The 17,128-nt window shown below is 47.7% G+C and overlaps 1 protein-coding gene across 1 annotated transcript in view; it reads right to left on the reverse strand.

Moving 5' to 3' along the window:
- SYCP2L (synaptonemal complex protein 2 like) overlaps nucleotides 1–17,128 on the reverse strand; it is a 1,302,345-nt gene that overhangs the window by 647,902 nt on the left and 637,315 nt on the right. Inside the window, exon 26 of the mRNA XM_078685781.1 lies at nucleotides 1,755–1,804. Within this exon, the coding sequence (XP_078541907.1) occupies nucleotides 1,755–1,804 (50 nt within the window). The remainder of the gene's footprint in view (nucleotides 1–1,754; nucleotides 1,805–17,128) is intronic.

The following is a 17,128-nucleotide window of genomic DNA, read 5'->3' on the forward strand; positions in this document are numbered from 1 at the left end:
TCAACGTGACACAGCTATGCTGCAGTGTAATCGATTCTGTGCTTGGTTCCTTTTTGTTTTGCTAACCACGATTCCCAGCACTATTTGAAGGTACACGGTAATGTAGTTGTTCCCTGGTCATATTGAGCCTGATTCTTCTCTACGGGGTGTCTGACAGTTTGGCGTGACGATTGATAGTAAGTCGCTGTTTTGTTTTTAATTGACTCAACTTTTGGTTAGCTGTTGTTTGAACACAGTGATGTTGGGTTCTAAGGCAGCTGCAGTGTCATCTTGTGTACAGTAGAGGCTCCTGTCTTGAATCTTCACACTAGTTGCAACTACATCTGATACTCGCTGCATTTGTTGACGCGGTGTTTAATGCCGGCATGGACACCTTTTTGTACACTGGAGACTCCTTTTATACACAAGTGCTGAGTTACAGTACCAGCGTGGAATACTGTGTATTTTACTCTATAACCTCTGAACAGTCCACTGAGTCGGATTCATCTGTGGGTGCCACCACGTTTCATTTGAATGTTCTTTTGTATGAAGGTTGTTATATTTAACTCAACTGTATTGTATCTTTACAATATGATGTTGCTTGTGTACTTACACTCAACATGTTGAGGATTTGTATGTGACAACTAGGTAACATGGTACATTTTTGTCATACGAGTTTTTGTCTCTATCTCTGCGATGTATTGCTCTATGTGTATCATTATTTTTGGGCATGTGCTCTGTTTAGTTCCCTTACGCATGGGTGTTTGTTTCCTGGCACAACTCGGGTGAGAGATCGCTCACCCGCGTGTGGCACATGTCACTAGTGTTCAACTGTTGATGGAATTTTATAATTAATTTTTTAAAGTTTACATTTTGTGATGCCACAGTTTTTACGCTATTTATAGCTTGAGACGTCCTAGTCTTCTGTGGGTGGACATCACATGTTATTCCCACTTGAGGGTGGTTCTGGTCTTGGTGAGTGGTTCCCTTCTTCTTGTGTTGTGTTGGTAAGTCGCCTTGCACTGCATGTGTTACATGTTTGTATGTCGCCCTGTGCCTCACATGTTGTCCTGTGTAAGTCGCCCTGTGGTTCAGATGTTGTGTGTAAGTCGCCCTGCGCCTCACGTGTTGTCCTGTGTGTCCTGCGCCTCAGGTGTTGTTGTGAGTAAGTCGCCCAGGGCGTCACATGTTGTCCTGTGTAAGTCGCCCTGCGCCTCACTGTTTGTATCCTCTATGTGGTCCATATTGTGGTACATGTGTATTTGTAGTGTTGGTTCACCCTTGTTGTCCGTTTCTGGCCTTGGGTGTTTGTCGTGGGTGTGTGCACCCTTTACTACATTATTTTCTTTTGTATTTTTGGGAAGGAGGGGTTATTGCTAGCTTGAAATTTAATATTGTTTGACAATGTTTTTTCCTTCCCAATAGTACGCAGTGATAGTTTGGCTTCTCTGCGTTTTGACATTGTTTGATGGTTTAATAACTAATTATTCTTAATAATTTTCATGAGGGAGGATGAGGGATTTTGACGCATGTTGCTTAGCTGCTCAGTCCATCGCCAACAGTCACCACTCATCCACACAGGCACCCAGGCATTCCATTCATCAGAGTCACACCAACATTCCATCACGATTTCTCACTCTGGCTGAGCAGCTAGGAGGGCCTTCGCTGAGTTACAAATAAAAGTAAACCTTAGGATATAACATTATCAGGCCTAGTTTGTGTGCATCATCCTCAATTTTCAGAACTACAAATAAAATAAACCAAAATCATATTACCTCTTTGACGAGCCTGGCTGGCCCAGTATTTTCTGCTTTGCTTCGCTGACCTAGAACGAACAAATGCAATATTTTATAACCAGGAAAAAACTAGAGCATGTCACAACAAAACCATGATTTCTTCATTGTGCAGAAGATTCCTTCCAACTCGGAGCTGAATCCCCTTTAAAATGTGGGCATTATTTTGTGTAACATTTTTTTAAAATACCCGTGAAATCTAGTCAAGGTTGTGGCCTTTCTTTATTACAAATGGTGGTAGAAATTATACAGTTTACCTGACAAAAAATATAGGCCTGGTTTTCACCATAGGAATGCGATACATTGTGACAATTCGCTTTTATGGGCCACAGCTGTTTTTCAACGGTAGGACAAATCTGCACAAACCGTCACTTGGTACCGCACAGATAATGTAAACAACTCGTTTCGGATTAGTTGCTCCAAGGGATTAATTTCTTTGGTAGGAATTCACATCCTTTTGTTCTGCCAGTCCCTTTTAGACAGGGTTCCATTTTGTTAATCCCGCTAAAATCTTTATTATATTTGTAATTTTTTGCATAGTATTTTATTATGTGATGAAATTACTTTAACATTTTAAAGGAAAAACATTTGCTCAACATTTGCTGAACCTAGTAGAACAGGACCCTAAAAATACATCTAGTTTAAGTCGTACAGCGAGGCTCTCCTCGCTTACAAAAAGCCAGTTGCTTATCACGGTCAGTTTGGTTCTCAGTTAGTAATGGCCGAGATCAGCCTTACCCAAACCTCTATTGTAAGAGGATTGACTACATTTGTTAAAAACCAAGTGTTTCAGTTCACACCTCTATAAACAATGGGAGCACTCCTGAGTCGTACTGAGGAACCATTTCGGGATCGCATAATGTCAAATTGGATGGTGGTTTAGGAGTACAACCATTTGAAAAAAAGGCAGCCATTCCAATGATGGTTATCAGAAGAGAGTTCCCACATCTCCCTCGTTCCACTGGATTGTATACAGTAGGGGAACCATATTAAGATTCCAGCACAACTTTGGGTCAATGCTAGTATGCATACCAAGTCATTTATAGAACTATATAAACACGTAATTCAGATGCCTAGTTTGTTGTTGGTGCTTCCCCTTAAATTGGACTACAATAGATTTAGCCCAGTTGACCACTAAGCATGAAGCTTCAAATAAGTTCAGAATTTCTATTAGTCTCTTTCATGCCTTCTGGACTGGACATTGATATATTGAGTGTTATTTCTGTGCTTCTTTGAGGTTTAAAATTCTAACCAGTAGCACCTATTCGAATCAGTCCTGCATTTCTTTGCCTCTCTATCCTGAGAGCCAAGCACTAAAATGTGTTTGTTGTCCAAGGTTGAAAGTCCACGGTACGGAGGACAAAAGAGACAAGAAATAAGAAACGGCCAATTGACACAGTTGGACACAGCAAATTCCGACTGTCCCAAAACACCCTGATCCCCGCGAATTAGGTGTATCACACCAATCCTGTGTTTTCAGAACATCTACAACTTGGCAGGAGTGACATGGGAGACATGTTTTGAGCTAAATTATAGGATAGCATGTTATCTTGGCTATGCTGTACTTTGGATAAGTAGATGGATTATTTCCCAAATAACTTACAGCAACACAAAACCCCTTCACACTTCTTCCACAGAGACACTCGCTGCAGCAAAGGCAAAACACAATATAGAATTTGAATGCTTTATTGGAAAGGTTTTGATTTTAGACTCATGGTTGCAAGGAAATAAAACTTAAAGCTCAACTTGCATTAGAGGCACAGATTCCAAAGAAAGAATGTTGTGAAAACATTTATAGGTTGAAAAAATGTGGCTAGTGTTCCTTGATTTCTTTAAATAGTTTTCTGTGCAAAACACACATTACATTAAAAAAAACCTCGATCACTACAAATGTGTTCAATGTCTTGCCTCCCTGTTCAGGTAAGAATTAGTCGGTCTTTCCGATTTCAAGTGAAAGGGTTTCTTGTGGCCGAGTGAATGACTGGGAGAATGTGAGAATGGGTCAGCATTTAGATGGATGAGAGAATGTTATGTTATTTGGTTCTCGGCACATCTCGGCTTTGGAGAGACATCTTGGTACTGTGGCAGGCAGGTAGATGAAACAAACAGAACCAATACTAGAACAACCAGGTTTTGAGGTGTTTCTTGAAACTGGTCCAACTGGTACATGCATGGGTGAACAGGGGGGAGTATATTTCAGTGGGACTGGCTGAGGTAAGAGAAGGCTGAAGAACGTTTAGCTGTGTGGATGCGTCGTGGACGAAAAAGAAGTTGATTCGTAGATCTTACATTCCTGTTCGGGAGTTACTTAGTGAGTCAATTCTGTAAATATTTTAGACCCGACGGAGAATTGAAGGTCAGGCAGAGCAGTTTGACGAGAGCTCTCTTTCGGATGGGCAGCCAACATTGAGCTCTAAGCGTAATGATTAGATAACTGAATGAGGGACTAGGCGCACAGATAATTGGTGGGTGACAGTGCATAGATAAATGTTAAGTGCATGGAATAATTATGGGCATATATCTGGATCAACAGGAATTTAGTAGTAATTATTATAGTGTTCCTGCATTCCATAGTATTGTATACGATTATAGCATTGTATAGGACTGTTGCATTGCACAATACAGCAATGCACTGCTGCACAGTTTTGCCTCATATATTATTGATGAACTGCAAACAACTACCCGCCAGAGCACTGTAACTAATGGCGGGAGCGGGGAAGGATAAAAGCAGCCAGAAGCAGACCACTTCTGAGGTGTTAGCTGAAGAAGAGATTGGGATCCGGGAGAAGGGAGAGCCTAACAGAAGCCGTGCCCCGTGCTGCAGACAGCCTGAAAATGAAGAAAAGTAATACTTATTTCCTTTATGCTCAACAAAAGTACGGAAACACTAATACGTGCAAGTTTTGTTGCCGATCAAAGTATTTTGAGTCTAACCAGACGTTGTAGAGCTCTCCTAAAACGTAAATGCTCATCACTTGATAAAGTGCTTGGTAATAGCTCACTATTTTGATACAATAAGGGATTGTACCACAATGAGTGAAGGGGTGTGCCCAAGAATACGTATTGTGATCAAGTGGGAAAGGTCTGACTGCCCAGCTGCCTTAATCACTGGTATATTCTGGGTCTATTTATAGTGCAGTTTGGTAAAACCAATTGAATGTTAGAGTAAATGCTTAACCTCTGCCAGCACGTTTCACACGACCATTCCATAGAAACTAAGGTAAGGAGAGGTGCCATGCCTTACTGAGGATTCTGAGATTCAGAAGTCTGTGATAAAGAGAATTATTGCAGAGTGAGTGTGCTGACATTTTAAGCCACTGTGTGATCCAAACCCTGACCTTAACAGCAGTCCAAGAAGTCAGATCTATTGAACATTATGCATTTAAAAAAGACTGACAGCTTGTGGCCATCACTAGGACAGCATTTGTTACTTTGACTGACCAAATTATGACATTTTGAACAATGAAGTAAATATGATATAAATGAATAACTGTCAGGTGTTCACATTTTCCTGTTTTAACAAAAATCTTTTTTTAATGTATGGTATTACACTAAGATGGTCGGGTTCACATGCTATGGTAATGTTACACTATATTATACTCAGATGAATAAACTAATTCAACATACTAATCCACAGGGTGATCTGGTGTATGGTAATATGATTGATAGAGGAAAAAGAAATTAAACCTAGTCCAGGAAGCAAGACCAATTCTTGTCATTTAGCTTTATAATAATCACTCATCTATAGCCAGCTGTGGGACCTTTACTGCTTACAAGCGGCCCGGGCCACAAGAAGTAAGGCTGAGGCATTACCGAGCTGTCACCTGGCGAACAACTGAGGGTGGTAATTACCAGTATCAACCTCCTATGGAGGAGTCTGCGCAGGTTAATAGATGAAATTTGAGGAAGAGGGAATATTTTGGCAACTTTTACAGAATATAGGGTAATAAGTATTACTAGGGTCAAAATGGAGGTCCTAGCAATCCCCACCGGAGGAAGGTGAAAGGATTGCTATCCTCATAGTATGTCTAATCCACGTACGTATAATAAGTAAAGTTGTTGAATCTTTAATACATAAATCACATTGGTTATAAATATTATCAAATGTAAAAAAACGTTATAGAATATGCAGGATTTGGTTGTCAAGGTTATTGGGAAAGATGCCCCTACTGAAGAGCCCTCATCAGACATGGAGGCTTCAACTCCTCATTCAGGTTTAGAAGAGGTCGGGATTGGCGTATACGAAGAACAGGACACTGGAGATTAGCTTGACTGATACTGCTTGTCTGTGGGCATACCATCAGGGAGGCTGTGGACTATACAAACTCAGTGCAGGTGCTGGGTCAGTGCCTAGCAGCGCTTCCCAGCTGTTTCAGCTCGTTCGCTACAGTGCAGCTCGTCAATTGACATGCAGATCAGTCACCTTTGTTGGATGACCCTTCAGTTCCTTGCCCCCAGACCATTTACCTTTCCTCCCTATGGTACCTCCCACTTACCTTCTGAATCCTTCCTTTGCTTGCTACATTCACGTGTGTTCGCTGCTCTGCTAAAGGTGGTGCTATCCTATCCCATATCACCACTTTGGCAGCCTCACCATCGAGAGGCATTGTACATCTTTCAGCAAGTACACTGCATACCCTGCTTGCTAATCCACAGAGCTGCCCGCTTCCATCCCCACTGATCTGGAGCCTCTCATCTGATATTTGGTGCTAGGCCTAATTCTGGGTGCGAATGGAGCGAGTGAGTGTCTTCCCTTGCCAAGACAGAAGTCTTAGGAAGCCAGTGGTACTGTGTACAACTCCGGTTGTATGCTTTGCATTGCACACGTTTCACAATGTATTTTGTGTTTCTTCCATTTATGATATCTGAGAAATGGTTCCAAGATCTTCTGTTTCTTTGAGTTCTCATCTGAACCATTCATTGTTGGTGTAATTTCCTGTCTGCCATTTTCCCAGGGTTTCCAGCCGACGTATTATTGAGGCCCTGGGTTTGAACAGGTAGACATTTGGGACTGGTAGCTATTGTCCTTTTGGGGATTACATTTTAGTCTTCAATCCGGACAGGCGGCTGGTCAGGCCACCGAGGGTTCGCTTGTGCTTGGCATCCAATCACAACGTATTAAAAATCCAATGCTCGTCATTACATGCCAATGCATTTCGGACATATGCAACAGTGGTAAGAGCACAGATTTTTCATATTGCTAATCTTGTACTAAATATATAAACTATCCAACTAAAGGAAAGTACAACATCCCATGAAGTTAATATAATTGCTGCTTTGTTCAATTCTGGAAGATGAAAACGCAATAGCATGCCTTTCAAGGGACACAAAAAGATCAGGAATGACTATCTCAACAAGCTATGCTTCATAAATCCAGACTGCACAGACCCAAAAATGGAAGCCGTGCGTAAATGCTTCTAGACTCATTTAATCCAGGAGACCATCCAGCATTCAGTCCAATGCTTTGCATGTAACGGACATTAGGACTGAGCAATCTTACAACGAATTGATAAACAGACAGTGTAGACCGCTGTGCATTGCAACCTTTCAAAGCCCTGAAAAGCAAAGCGAATGAGCTTTCCTTTCAGTCTTTTCATGAACTCGCACTTCAGCATGGAGGCTGCCAGCAGTCACTTGACATTCCGCGCCAAAACCGTCGAAGAGCGAGCGTTTTTCAGCCGGAACTGAATGCTAGGTTGCAAATAGTACAGGGTATGGGCTGTTCGAGGCAGGAGAAGATTGTAGCCGTCTGCATACATTACTCACTCTCACAGCATAGTTCTCGACATCTCCCGTTGCCATATGGCAAGGGAGACGGCGGCAAGGCCCTGGGCATCTTCGAAGGGTGCCCATTCACCAGCATAACCCGTGCAAATGTCGATATTGAAACAAAGGTCGTTTGGTCATTCTTAATAGTGTGGATGTTTTTTCAACCCCAGAAGAGTAGAACCCATCCAGTACTGCGCAGTTAAGTGAATTGCTTAAAAATAGAACCGGAAGACCTCGTATTCAGCCTGCTCTTTGCCAGTAAAGTGCAAAATCACATTTCCCACGACCCGTTTTGCATTGAAAAGGACCTTCAGGCACAAATGAATCTTCGGTGCAAGGGGGTGGTCGTGGGTGGGGATGTTAAAGTCTTCGAGAAAACACTTCTACTGGTCAGTCAGTCCTTGCTCCAGGCTAAGCCACCAGGGTATACAGAATCTCACATTCATCATTTTTTCCTCCTCAGTTTTAGCGTCAATGTTCATAGCCTTGTTGTAAAGTATGTTTAGAGAGTGAGAAGGTAGGGGGGAAGGAAGATTCAGCTAAGCCAATATATTCTGCACCGGTAGTGTAGCAAATTTTCTTAAACACCAGCAGGAAGTCCCCTATAGCACATCCAACTCGCACCTGGTGCCTAAACAGAATCAGCAGAAGGATCTTCTCCTCCATTGTGGTGGTTCAGATTTCACTAGCCCTCATCATTCAGCTATAAAATTAAATCACAATTGGTGCAAAGGGTGTGCAAATAGCATTATAGCCCTTTAACCTCGGGCTACAACTGTCAATAGATGCCTTCTCCCGAGTTATAAGCCTGAGCTGAAGACAAGGGTGCAAGTGCCAGGAGCAAATTAAATATGTGAAAACGAATTAAACAGTGAAATGTTGGAGCAGAAAGTCTACCCCTATTTGCCGTCTGGCAGTCATTAATTGCCATCTGCCATTCTATTGTCTACAGTCGAGATACCAATAGTAGTGGCTCCTCCGCTAAGGCGGAGGAGCGTCAGCCTGCTACTTTTGAGCAGTGTCAAGTAAAGTAAATATAAAATGATAATAACTGAGTTATCATTTTATGTTTCCTTTTTGGGTGGGCTGCTCTGCTCTCGGAGCAGGGCAGGAGTTGTTTGCCCACTCCTAAGTGCGCCATGACTGTCTGGTCGACCCTCTCGGGATGCCCAAACCAGTCATGCGCACTTTCCCCATTCTCCATGCAGGCTGCATTACAGCCTGCGTGGAGAACATGCCCAGGCCCCCATTCTCTGGTTGAGAGTCAAACCAGGATGCTCAAAACCAGTCAGCAAGGTGAGCAGGAGCAAGGAGCAGAGACTCGGGATCTGACGGAAAGGTAGGTCTTTATATCTATTTTTTTTCATTGTACAACCCAATGCCTCCACCCCCCATGCCAACCACTTCATCCATGAGTCATGCCAGCCACCAGTGGATACCAACAATTTTCTTATCTACTAAACTCTGAAACATCATACACAAACTCTTTTGTCCATTGTGCCTTCACACTTCTGTTTTAAGAGAAAAAGGGAAACCTGCAGCGGCAGCCCCTCATTAGGGCAGAGGAGCATCACCCCCTGCTGCCAGCAGTTTTAGAGGCGGTGCTGCTGCTGACTGGCAGCAGGAAAGCAGTGCTCACTCCACCAGTTTACACTGCGCATGTCTGTCTGGCCGGCTGTCTTGCGACGGCCAGCCTTACGTGCCTCAGAGATACTTCTCCACATAGAGCTGTCTTAGACAGCAGAGTGGAGAGCAGGCACTGGAGCGTCGAGGCAGTCCGCTCTAGCCAATCCTGCCACTGCTCTCATGCTGCTCATCTGCAACATGAGAGCACTATTGGGATTTAGAGAGGTTTGGCTGAGACTCCAGGAGGATCCGAGGTGAAGGGGAAGTGAGGAAGTACGTTTTTAGGTCTTGACCAGGAAGTTCTTGCGCTGTCTCCTCAAGACATGCTGTGTTCAGGATATGTATCAACAAAGTAACAGTATATGGAGATTAACAAAATTTTAATGAAAAATTTACACATAAATAATAAACCACATTGTGTTGTGAAGTTTCTCTAATCATAACATCTGATTAATTACATAGGAACCAACAAAATAAATACATTTTGAAAATACATAAAATTCAAAACAATCATTTTTATAACCCAATGCATTTCGGGACATGCGTCTCTTAGTCAGGGGTTTTCTGTAGAAAAAAGAAACAGAGGAGACATATTCAATTGTTGCACATGAGGGGTAAGTATAATCTGTTAGTCAAAAGGCAACCCATCCTAATAAATCCATTATTTGTGCTGCCTTCACCCAGGTGTAAACGGCGAGTGTGCACATGACAACAACAACTTACTTAATACTTGTAGCCAGATCCTGCCACAAACTGCTGAAATCAACAGAAAATGAACAAATAATAAACAGTTAGAGCCCCAAGATCAATGAAAGTTACGAGATTGGCCAAATGGACTCAATACAACTTTGCTTCATGTACCTCTCCTATGATATTCTGTGCTATTCCATAATGTGAAGTTCAAAATGTTCTAATGGCACGAGCGCACACAACAGTGAAAAAAGTCGCCTGTAATCAGTTCTAGAATCTAGGAGATAAAACACATGGCATGAGTGCTCAATCCTAAATGTTGACCGATCTGCTGTTGGAGAAAATTGGAGAAATGCAACTGTCTTCTCACCATGAGGTAGCAGTAACAATATATCAGCGGTCACTCTAGGAACATTTTGAACTTCACATTATGGAATCACACAGAATATCATTTATTTATTTAATTTATTTAAAATTTATTTATTTAAAACATTTATAAAGCGCAACTGTCACCTGGCAGGCATCCTGGCGCTGAGAGGCTTACTCCTGAAATAGAAGCAGTGGGAGTTTGATTAGGGGGGTGGTCGTGTAGGGGGATCTAGGGGAAGAGCCAAGTCTTTATTAGTTTCCGAAAAGGCAGGAGCTGTGAAGTGTGACGAATGTCAGCGGGCAGACTGTTCCAGAGCTTTGCAGCCGCCACTCGAAACGATCTTCCCCCGATCCTGGCTCTCTTGAATCTGGGTACTATTACAAGTCGGGCGGTCGCAGATCGCAGAGCTCTGGTTGGTGTGTATAAGGGTAAACATCCGTTGTAGAGGTCTAGGTCCTAGCCCATGTAATGCCTTAAAGACCAAGCAGAGAGACGTGAAGGCAATACGTTGCTTCAAGGGAAGCCAGTGAAGCTCGGCCAGGGCAGCCGTGGTGGAGGATCTCCTGGTCCATCCGAGGGCCAGTTTGGCTGCTGCTGACTGGACACGTTGGAGTCCCACTTGTGGGACACCCCCGCGCCGCACGGCCACCAGCTGCTGAGTGTGTGCCCCATTGCCTTGCCCTCTGCCTCGCTGCCTCGCTGCCGGCTGACTCCGCTGCTGTTGTTTTTTCTTCGTTTTTGACCTGCATTTGTGCCTGTATCTATTTTTCCTCCGCTGCTGTTGTTTTTCCTCTGTTTTGACCTGCATTTGTGCCTGTATCTATTTTTCCTCCGCTGCTATTGTTTTTCCCTCGTTTTGACCTACATTTGTGCCTGTATTTATTTTTTTCTCCACTGCTGTCTGCTTCTCCTTGTTTGGACCTTCATTTGTGCCTGTATTTGTTTCCCTACTTGTGTGCCCGTGTTAGCGTGTGCCTGGATTGTCTAGATACTTGCTGCCCGGGCCAGCGCTCTCCTTCCTGGTTTCCCGCCCATCTCGCCGCCCTCCGTCTTCCCTCCCCGCTCCCCGCTCCCGCCACCACCGCTGAACCCGCCCCTTTTTTTTCATTCTGTTCCCTCCCCGCTCCCGCCTCCCAGCTGCCCCGCCCACCCGCGCACTTCGCCTTATATGGCGACCGTGCGAACGCGCAGCGGGCGCGCCGATTGTGCGCCGAAGGCGCGCCAAAGGTAAGCCCGTCTGCACCCGTCCGCGCCTGGACCGCGCCCAGTGCCAGGACCCCTGGCCCACGAAGACCCCGACCGACCCGCCTGACGTACTCCGCCGCCTCCCTCATCGCTCTCAACACCGGCCGACTACCAGATTGCAACCAGGCCACCCCACGACGCACCCACGGACCTTTCAGCTGCCACGCCTGCAAGTTCACCTGCATCCGGACCTGCCTCACACCAGCTCCCGCCAAGCCGAACACCAGCAGCACCCACCTCAAGTGCATCCTGCTCAACACCCGCTCCGTCCACAGACACGCCGTCGAACTCTGGAACCTCCTAGACGCCACAGCCCCTGACGTTGCCTTCCTCACGGAGACCTGGATGAACGCCTCTTCAGCCCCCGACATCGCCATCGCCATCCCAGAGGGCTACAAGATCGTCCGGAGGGACCGCAACGCCAACCAGATGGGAGGAGGCATCGCCATCATCCACAGGAACACCATCCGTATCACGACCAGCACCGACAACACCCTGACCAGCGCCGAGCACCTGCATTTCCAGATCCACACCAACCCAAACACCACCCTTAGAGGCACCCTGATCTACCGACCTCCGGGACCACGCACACAATTCAGCGAGGACATTGCCGACTTCGTCAGCCCGCACGCCCTCCCCTCCGCTGACTACATCCTCCTGGGGGACCTCAACTTCCATCTGGAGAACAACAACGACCGCAACACCAGCACCCTGCTCGACAACCTCGCCAATCTTGGACTCAAGCAGCTGGTGTCCACCCCCACCCACCTCGCCGGACACACACTCGACGTCGTCTTCTCCTCCTGCACAGACGTCGCCTTCAGCCACGCCACAGAACTCCACTGGACGGACCACAGCTGCGTCCACTTCGCCTTCAAGAGAACGACGACCCACCACCACCAGCAACAGGCCGCCCGCAGAAGCTGGAACAAGATCACAGCAGACCAGCTCGACACCACCCTGAGCCAACACCCTCCTGCCAGCTCAGCGAACCCCAGCCAGGCCGCCGAGAACCTCACGAAGTGGATCAGCATCTGCGCGGACGAGCTCGCCCCGCTGAGGACCCCGCCCAGCAGACCCGGAAGCAAGAAAGCCCCATGGTTCACCGACGAACTCAAGAGCTCCAAGAAGAACTGCCGAGCCCTCGAGAAAGTCTGGAGAAGGGAACCTACACCGGACAACAGGACCACCCTCAAACTGGCCACTCGGAAGCACCACCAGCTGATCCGCGCCGCCAAGAAAACTGCTTTCAAGGACCGGCTGGACAACAACGCACACAACAGCAAGGAACTCTTCAACATCGTGAAAGAGCTTTCCAACCCCAGCGCGGGAAACAACGACATCACCCCATCGCAAGACCTCTGCGACTCCCTCGCTTCCTACTTCCACAACAAGATCGCGGACATACACAACAGCTTCAACAAACAACCAACGCACACCAGGACCGAACAACCACCCCCCACCACCACCCTCCACGCCTGGACCCCGATCAGCACCGAAGACACCATCCGCACGATGAACTCCATCCACTCCGGATCACCGACCGACCCCTGCCCTCACCACGTCTTCAACAAGGCCGACGCTGTCATCGCACCCCACCTGCGAGACATCATCAACACATCCTTCGACACCGCCACCTTCCCTGAGAGCTGGAAGCACGCCGAAATCAGCGCTCTACTCAAGAAACCTACAGCGGACCCCACCGAACTCAAGAACTACCGCCCCATCTCGCTCCTCCCGTTTCCAGCCAAAGTCATCGAGAAGACCGTCAACAAGCAGATGGCCGCCTTCCTCGAGACGAATGGATCCCTCGACCCCTCACAGTCCGGCTTCCGAGCCAATCACAGCACCGAGACCGCCCTCTTCGCCGCCACCGATGACATCCGAGCCCTGATGGACAACGGAGAAACAGCGGCCCTCATCCTCCTAGACCTCTCCGCGGCATTCGACACTGTCTGCCACCGCACCCTAGTACAGCGCCTCAGCAACGTCGGAATCCGGGACAAGGCGCTGGAATGGATCATCTCCTTCCTCGACGGAAGAACACAGAGAGTCCGCCTACCACCGTACAAGTCAGAGGCCTCCAAAGTCATCTGCGGCGTCCCTCAAGGATCCTCTCTGAGCCCCACCCTCTTCAACGTCTACATGAGCCCCCTCGCGGCCATCGCACGCCAACACAACCTCAGCATAATCTCCTACGCCGACGACACCCAGCTGATCCTCTCCCTGACCAACGACCCCGCCACCGCCAGAGCCAGCCTACACGAGGGGATGAGAGAGGTAGCCGAGTGGATGACGACCAGCCGCCTGAAACTGAACTCGGACAAGACGGAGGTCCTCATCCTGGGCTCCTCACCCTCCGCCTGGGACGACTCCTGGTGGCCTCCCGCCCTGGGCACCGCACCCAAACCGACAGACCATGCACGCAACCTGGGCTTCATCCTGGACTCCTCCCTCTCCATGACCAGGCAAGTCAACAACGTCTCCTCGGTGTGCTTCAACATCCTACGCATGCTACGGAAGATCTTCTGGTGGATCCCCACCGAGACCAGGAAGACCGTCACCCAGGCCCTCGTCACTAGCCGACTGGACTACGGCAACGCCCTCTACGCCGGTACCACCGCCAAGCTCCAGAAGAGACTCCAGCGGATCCAGAACGCCTCAGCCAGACTCGTCCTCGACATCCCACGACACAGCCACATCTCCGGACATCTGAGAGACCTCCACTGGCTCCCCGTCAACAAAAGAATCACCTTCCGCCTCCTCACCCACGCACACAAAGCCCTACACGACCAAGGCCCGAGCTACCTCAACAGCCGGATCAACTTCTACGCTCCCAAACGCCACCTCCGGTCAGCCAACCACGCCCTCGCCGCCGTCCCCCGCATCCGAAGAGCAACTACAGGAGGAAGGTCCTTCTCCTACCTGGCCGCCAAGACCTGGAACTCCCTCCCGACCGACCTGCGCCTGACCCAAGACCACCTCTCCTTCAGGAAGAAGCTGAAGACCTGGCTGTTCGAGCAGTAGCGGCACCCCCCCTCCCCCAAGCGCCTTGAGACCCTACGGGTATGTAGCGCGCTCTATAAGTGTCATTGATTGATTGATTGATTGAGTCTGTCCAGCAGTACCAAGGGGGAGTTGAGCAGGAGAGCATTGCAATAGTCAAGGCAACTAAGAATGGTACACCTGACTATCTGTGCTCTTGCGGGTAGTGGAAGTAGTGGCAGGATTTTACGTAGTGATCGCATAAGGGCCTAGCAGGTAGCGACTGTTCTTGATACCTGTGTTTCCATGCTCAGTTTGTTATTCAGCATGACGCCCAAATTCCGAACACTGGCCACAGGTGGCGGGTTGTCTGGATTTTCCGGAGGCCAGAAATCAGTAGGCAGAAGGCGAGGTATGCGGCTTGCTGGACAGAACAGGACCTCGGTTTTAGAGGAGTTGAATTGGAGGGAGTTATGGTGTAACCAGCCAGCGGTATCTCTCAGGCAGTCGTGGAAGGCTTCTAAGGTAATAGAGTCTTCACCCTCCCAGGAAAAGATAAGCTGGGTATCGTCTGCGTAGTTTACTGTGGTCATGTTATGTGATTTAATGAGAGTGACCAGTGGTAATAAGTAAACATTAAAGAGAATCGGACTGATAGAAGAACCCTGGGGTACACCGTGAGGGACTGGGGAAAAAGCAGATTGAAAAGGGGGGAGGGATACAGCCTGTTTCCTGTCTCTGAGAAAGGAGTGGAACCAGAGCAGGGCTGAGCCATCAACCCCAGCCTCTCTCAACCTCTCTAGCAGGATCACGTGGTTGACAGTATCGAATGCGGCAGACAGGTCCAAAAGGATCAAGGCCGCCGCCTGGCCCCTGTCTGCACGCACTCGAAGTTCTTCCATGGCCATGAGTATAGCTGTTTCGGTGCCATGGAGTGGACGAAATCCGAATTGGAAGTCGTCCAAAACGTGATTCTGCTCGAGGTGGGTTGACAGGCAGGTGCTGACCCATCGCTCCACCACTTTCGCCGGAAAGGGCAGAAGCGATATGGGTCGAAAATTGGAAAGGCATTCTGGATTCAGGGATGGTTTTTTCAGAAGCGGGGTGATTAGAGCTTGCTTCCAAGGGTTTGGAACCACTCCACTGCGGAGAGATTGGTTGCAGATCCTCCGAAGGGTGTAGAATAGCTCGTGCCCGTATGCTTTCCAGATTTTTGGGGGCAGTGGGTCAAGAGGGGACCCAGAGGTGATGCCCAGTGCCAGTCTTTCAAATTCTGCTTCGGGAATCTGGGGGAGAGCCAGAAGACTTTCCCTGGGCGAACCGACTAGACTGGGGGGATGGTTTGTGGGGCAGGTTGCAGGGGAGATAGGCGGGTATTGGGACGATGAGAATGCCAAGTTATTGATGATTGTCATGATTTTGTCCAGAAAGAACTGCGCAAGATTATCACAGAGAGTCTGGGATGGGGGGATAGTTTTCTTCGCACAGTCAGGGTGTATAAGATTCTCTAAGATCTGAAATATGTTTTTAGAGCTGTTAGCTGCATTGACGATTGAGGAGCAATAGTAGGCCGATTTGCTCGCTTTAATAGCCGCTTTATATTCAAGAATTTTATTTTTCCAAAGGGTTTTATTGGTGTCACAGTAGCCGTGTCTCCACTTCCTCTCGGCCTGCTTACAAGCTGACTTGAGGGTTTTCAAAGAATCAGTAAACCAGGGAGCAGATCCTCTCCCTTTAGGATTACCGTGTTTTAAAGGGACAATGGAATCCGTGATGGATGTTATCCTGCTACTGAAGGTTCTGTAGTTGTTTTCCACCGAGCTTGTGAGGGAAACACTGTCCCATATATCGAAGACTGGGGTGGCAGAGCCGGGCTTTTCTAGAGCTTTCCAGTTCCGGTACGTAAATTCAGCTGGACGACACTTTTTGGGCTTATTAGTAGTGGTACTAGTGATATACAGTTTGATGAGTGAATGGTCGGTCCAGCTCATAGGCAGAATGTCGCCCACTTGTGTTAGGCCTGAACTCGAGAAAATAAGATCTAGTCGATTGCCTGCAGAGTGGGTAGGTTGCCTAATCAGTTGGTGAAGCCCCACACTATCACAAGAAAGCAGGAGGTTGTGTAGTGCTGAGTCGAGGCTGCCATTTGGCCAGAGATTAAAATCTCCCACGATGATTAATTTATTATGGGAGGTTGCCATATTTGTGAAAGTGGTGAGAAGTGCTTGTTGTTGCGGAAGGGAGAAGGCTCCTGGGGGCCGGTAGCAAGTAATGACCGTAAAGATATCTCCCAGGTGGCAATTTATGGCCAGACCGAGGAGCTCGACCCCAGGCACTGGGTCTATGTCTATAGTGTTTACAGTCCAGGAGGCACGGAAAATAATACCAACTCCACCGCCGCGGCCTTTTGGTCTGGGGAGGTGCAGGATATTGAAGTTGAGTGGACATGCGGATGCAAGATCAATGTCACAATCGGCCTGTGTCCAGGTCTCGGTTAGAAACAGGACATCCAGGTAGTGTGTTTCTATAAGGAGGCTGATTTCAGTCGCGTCTTTAGGTAGCGATCGGACATTCAGTAGGCCTCCTGAAATCAGGCCCCTATGGGAGAAGTCAGCTAGGGGAAACGCAGTGTCCTCAAAGGTAAGCTTACCTTCGGGTGCGGATCCTTGTA

This window comes from Lissotriton helveticus, chromosome 4_1 (genome assembly GCF_964261635.1).
Source record: "Lissotriton helveticus chromosome 4_1, aLisHel1.1, whole genome shotgun sequence".
Lineage (NCBI taxonomy): Eukaryota > Metazoa > Chordata > Amphibia > Caudata > Salamandridae > Lissotriton > Lissotriton helveticus.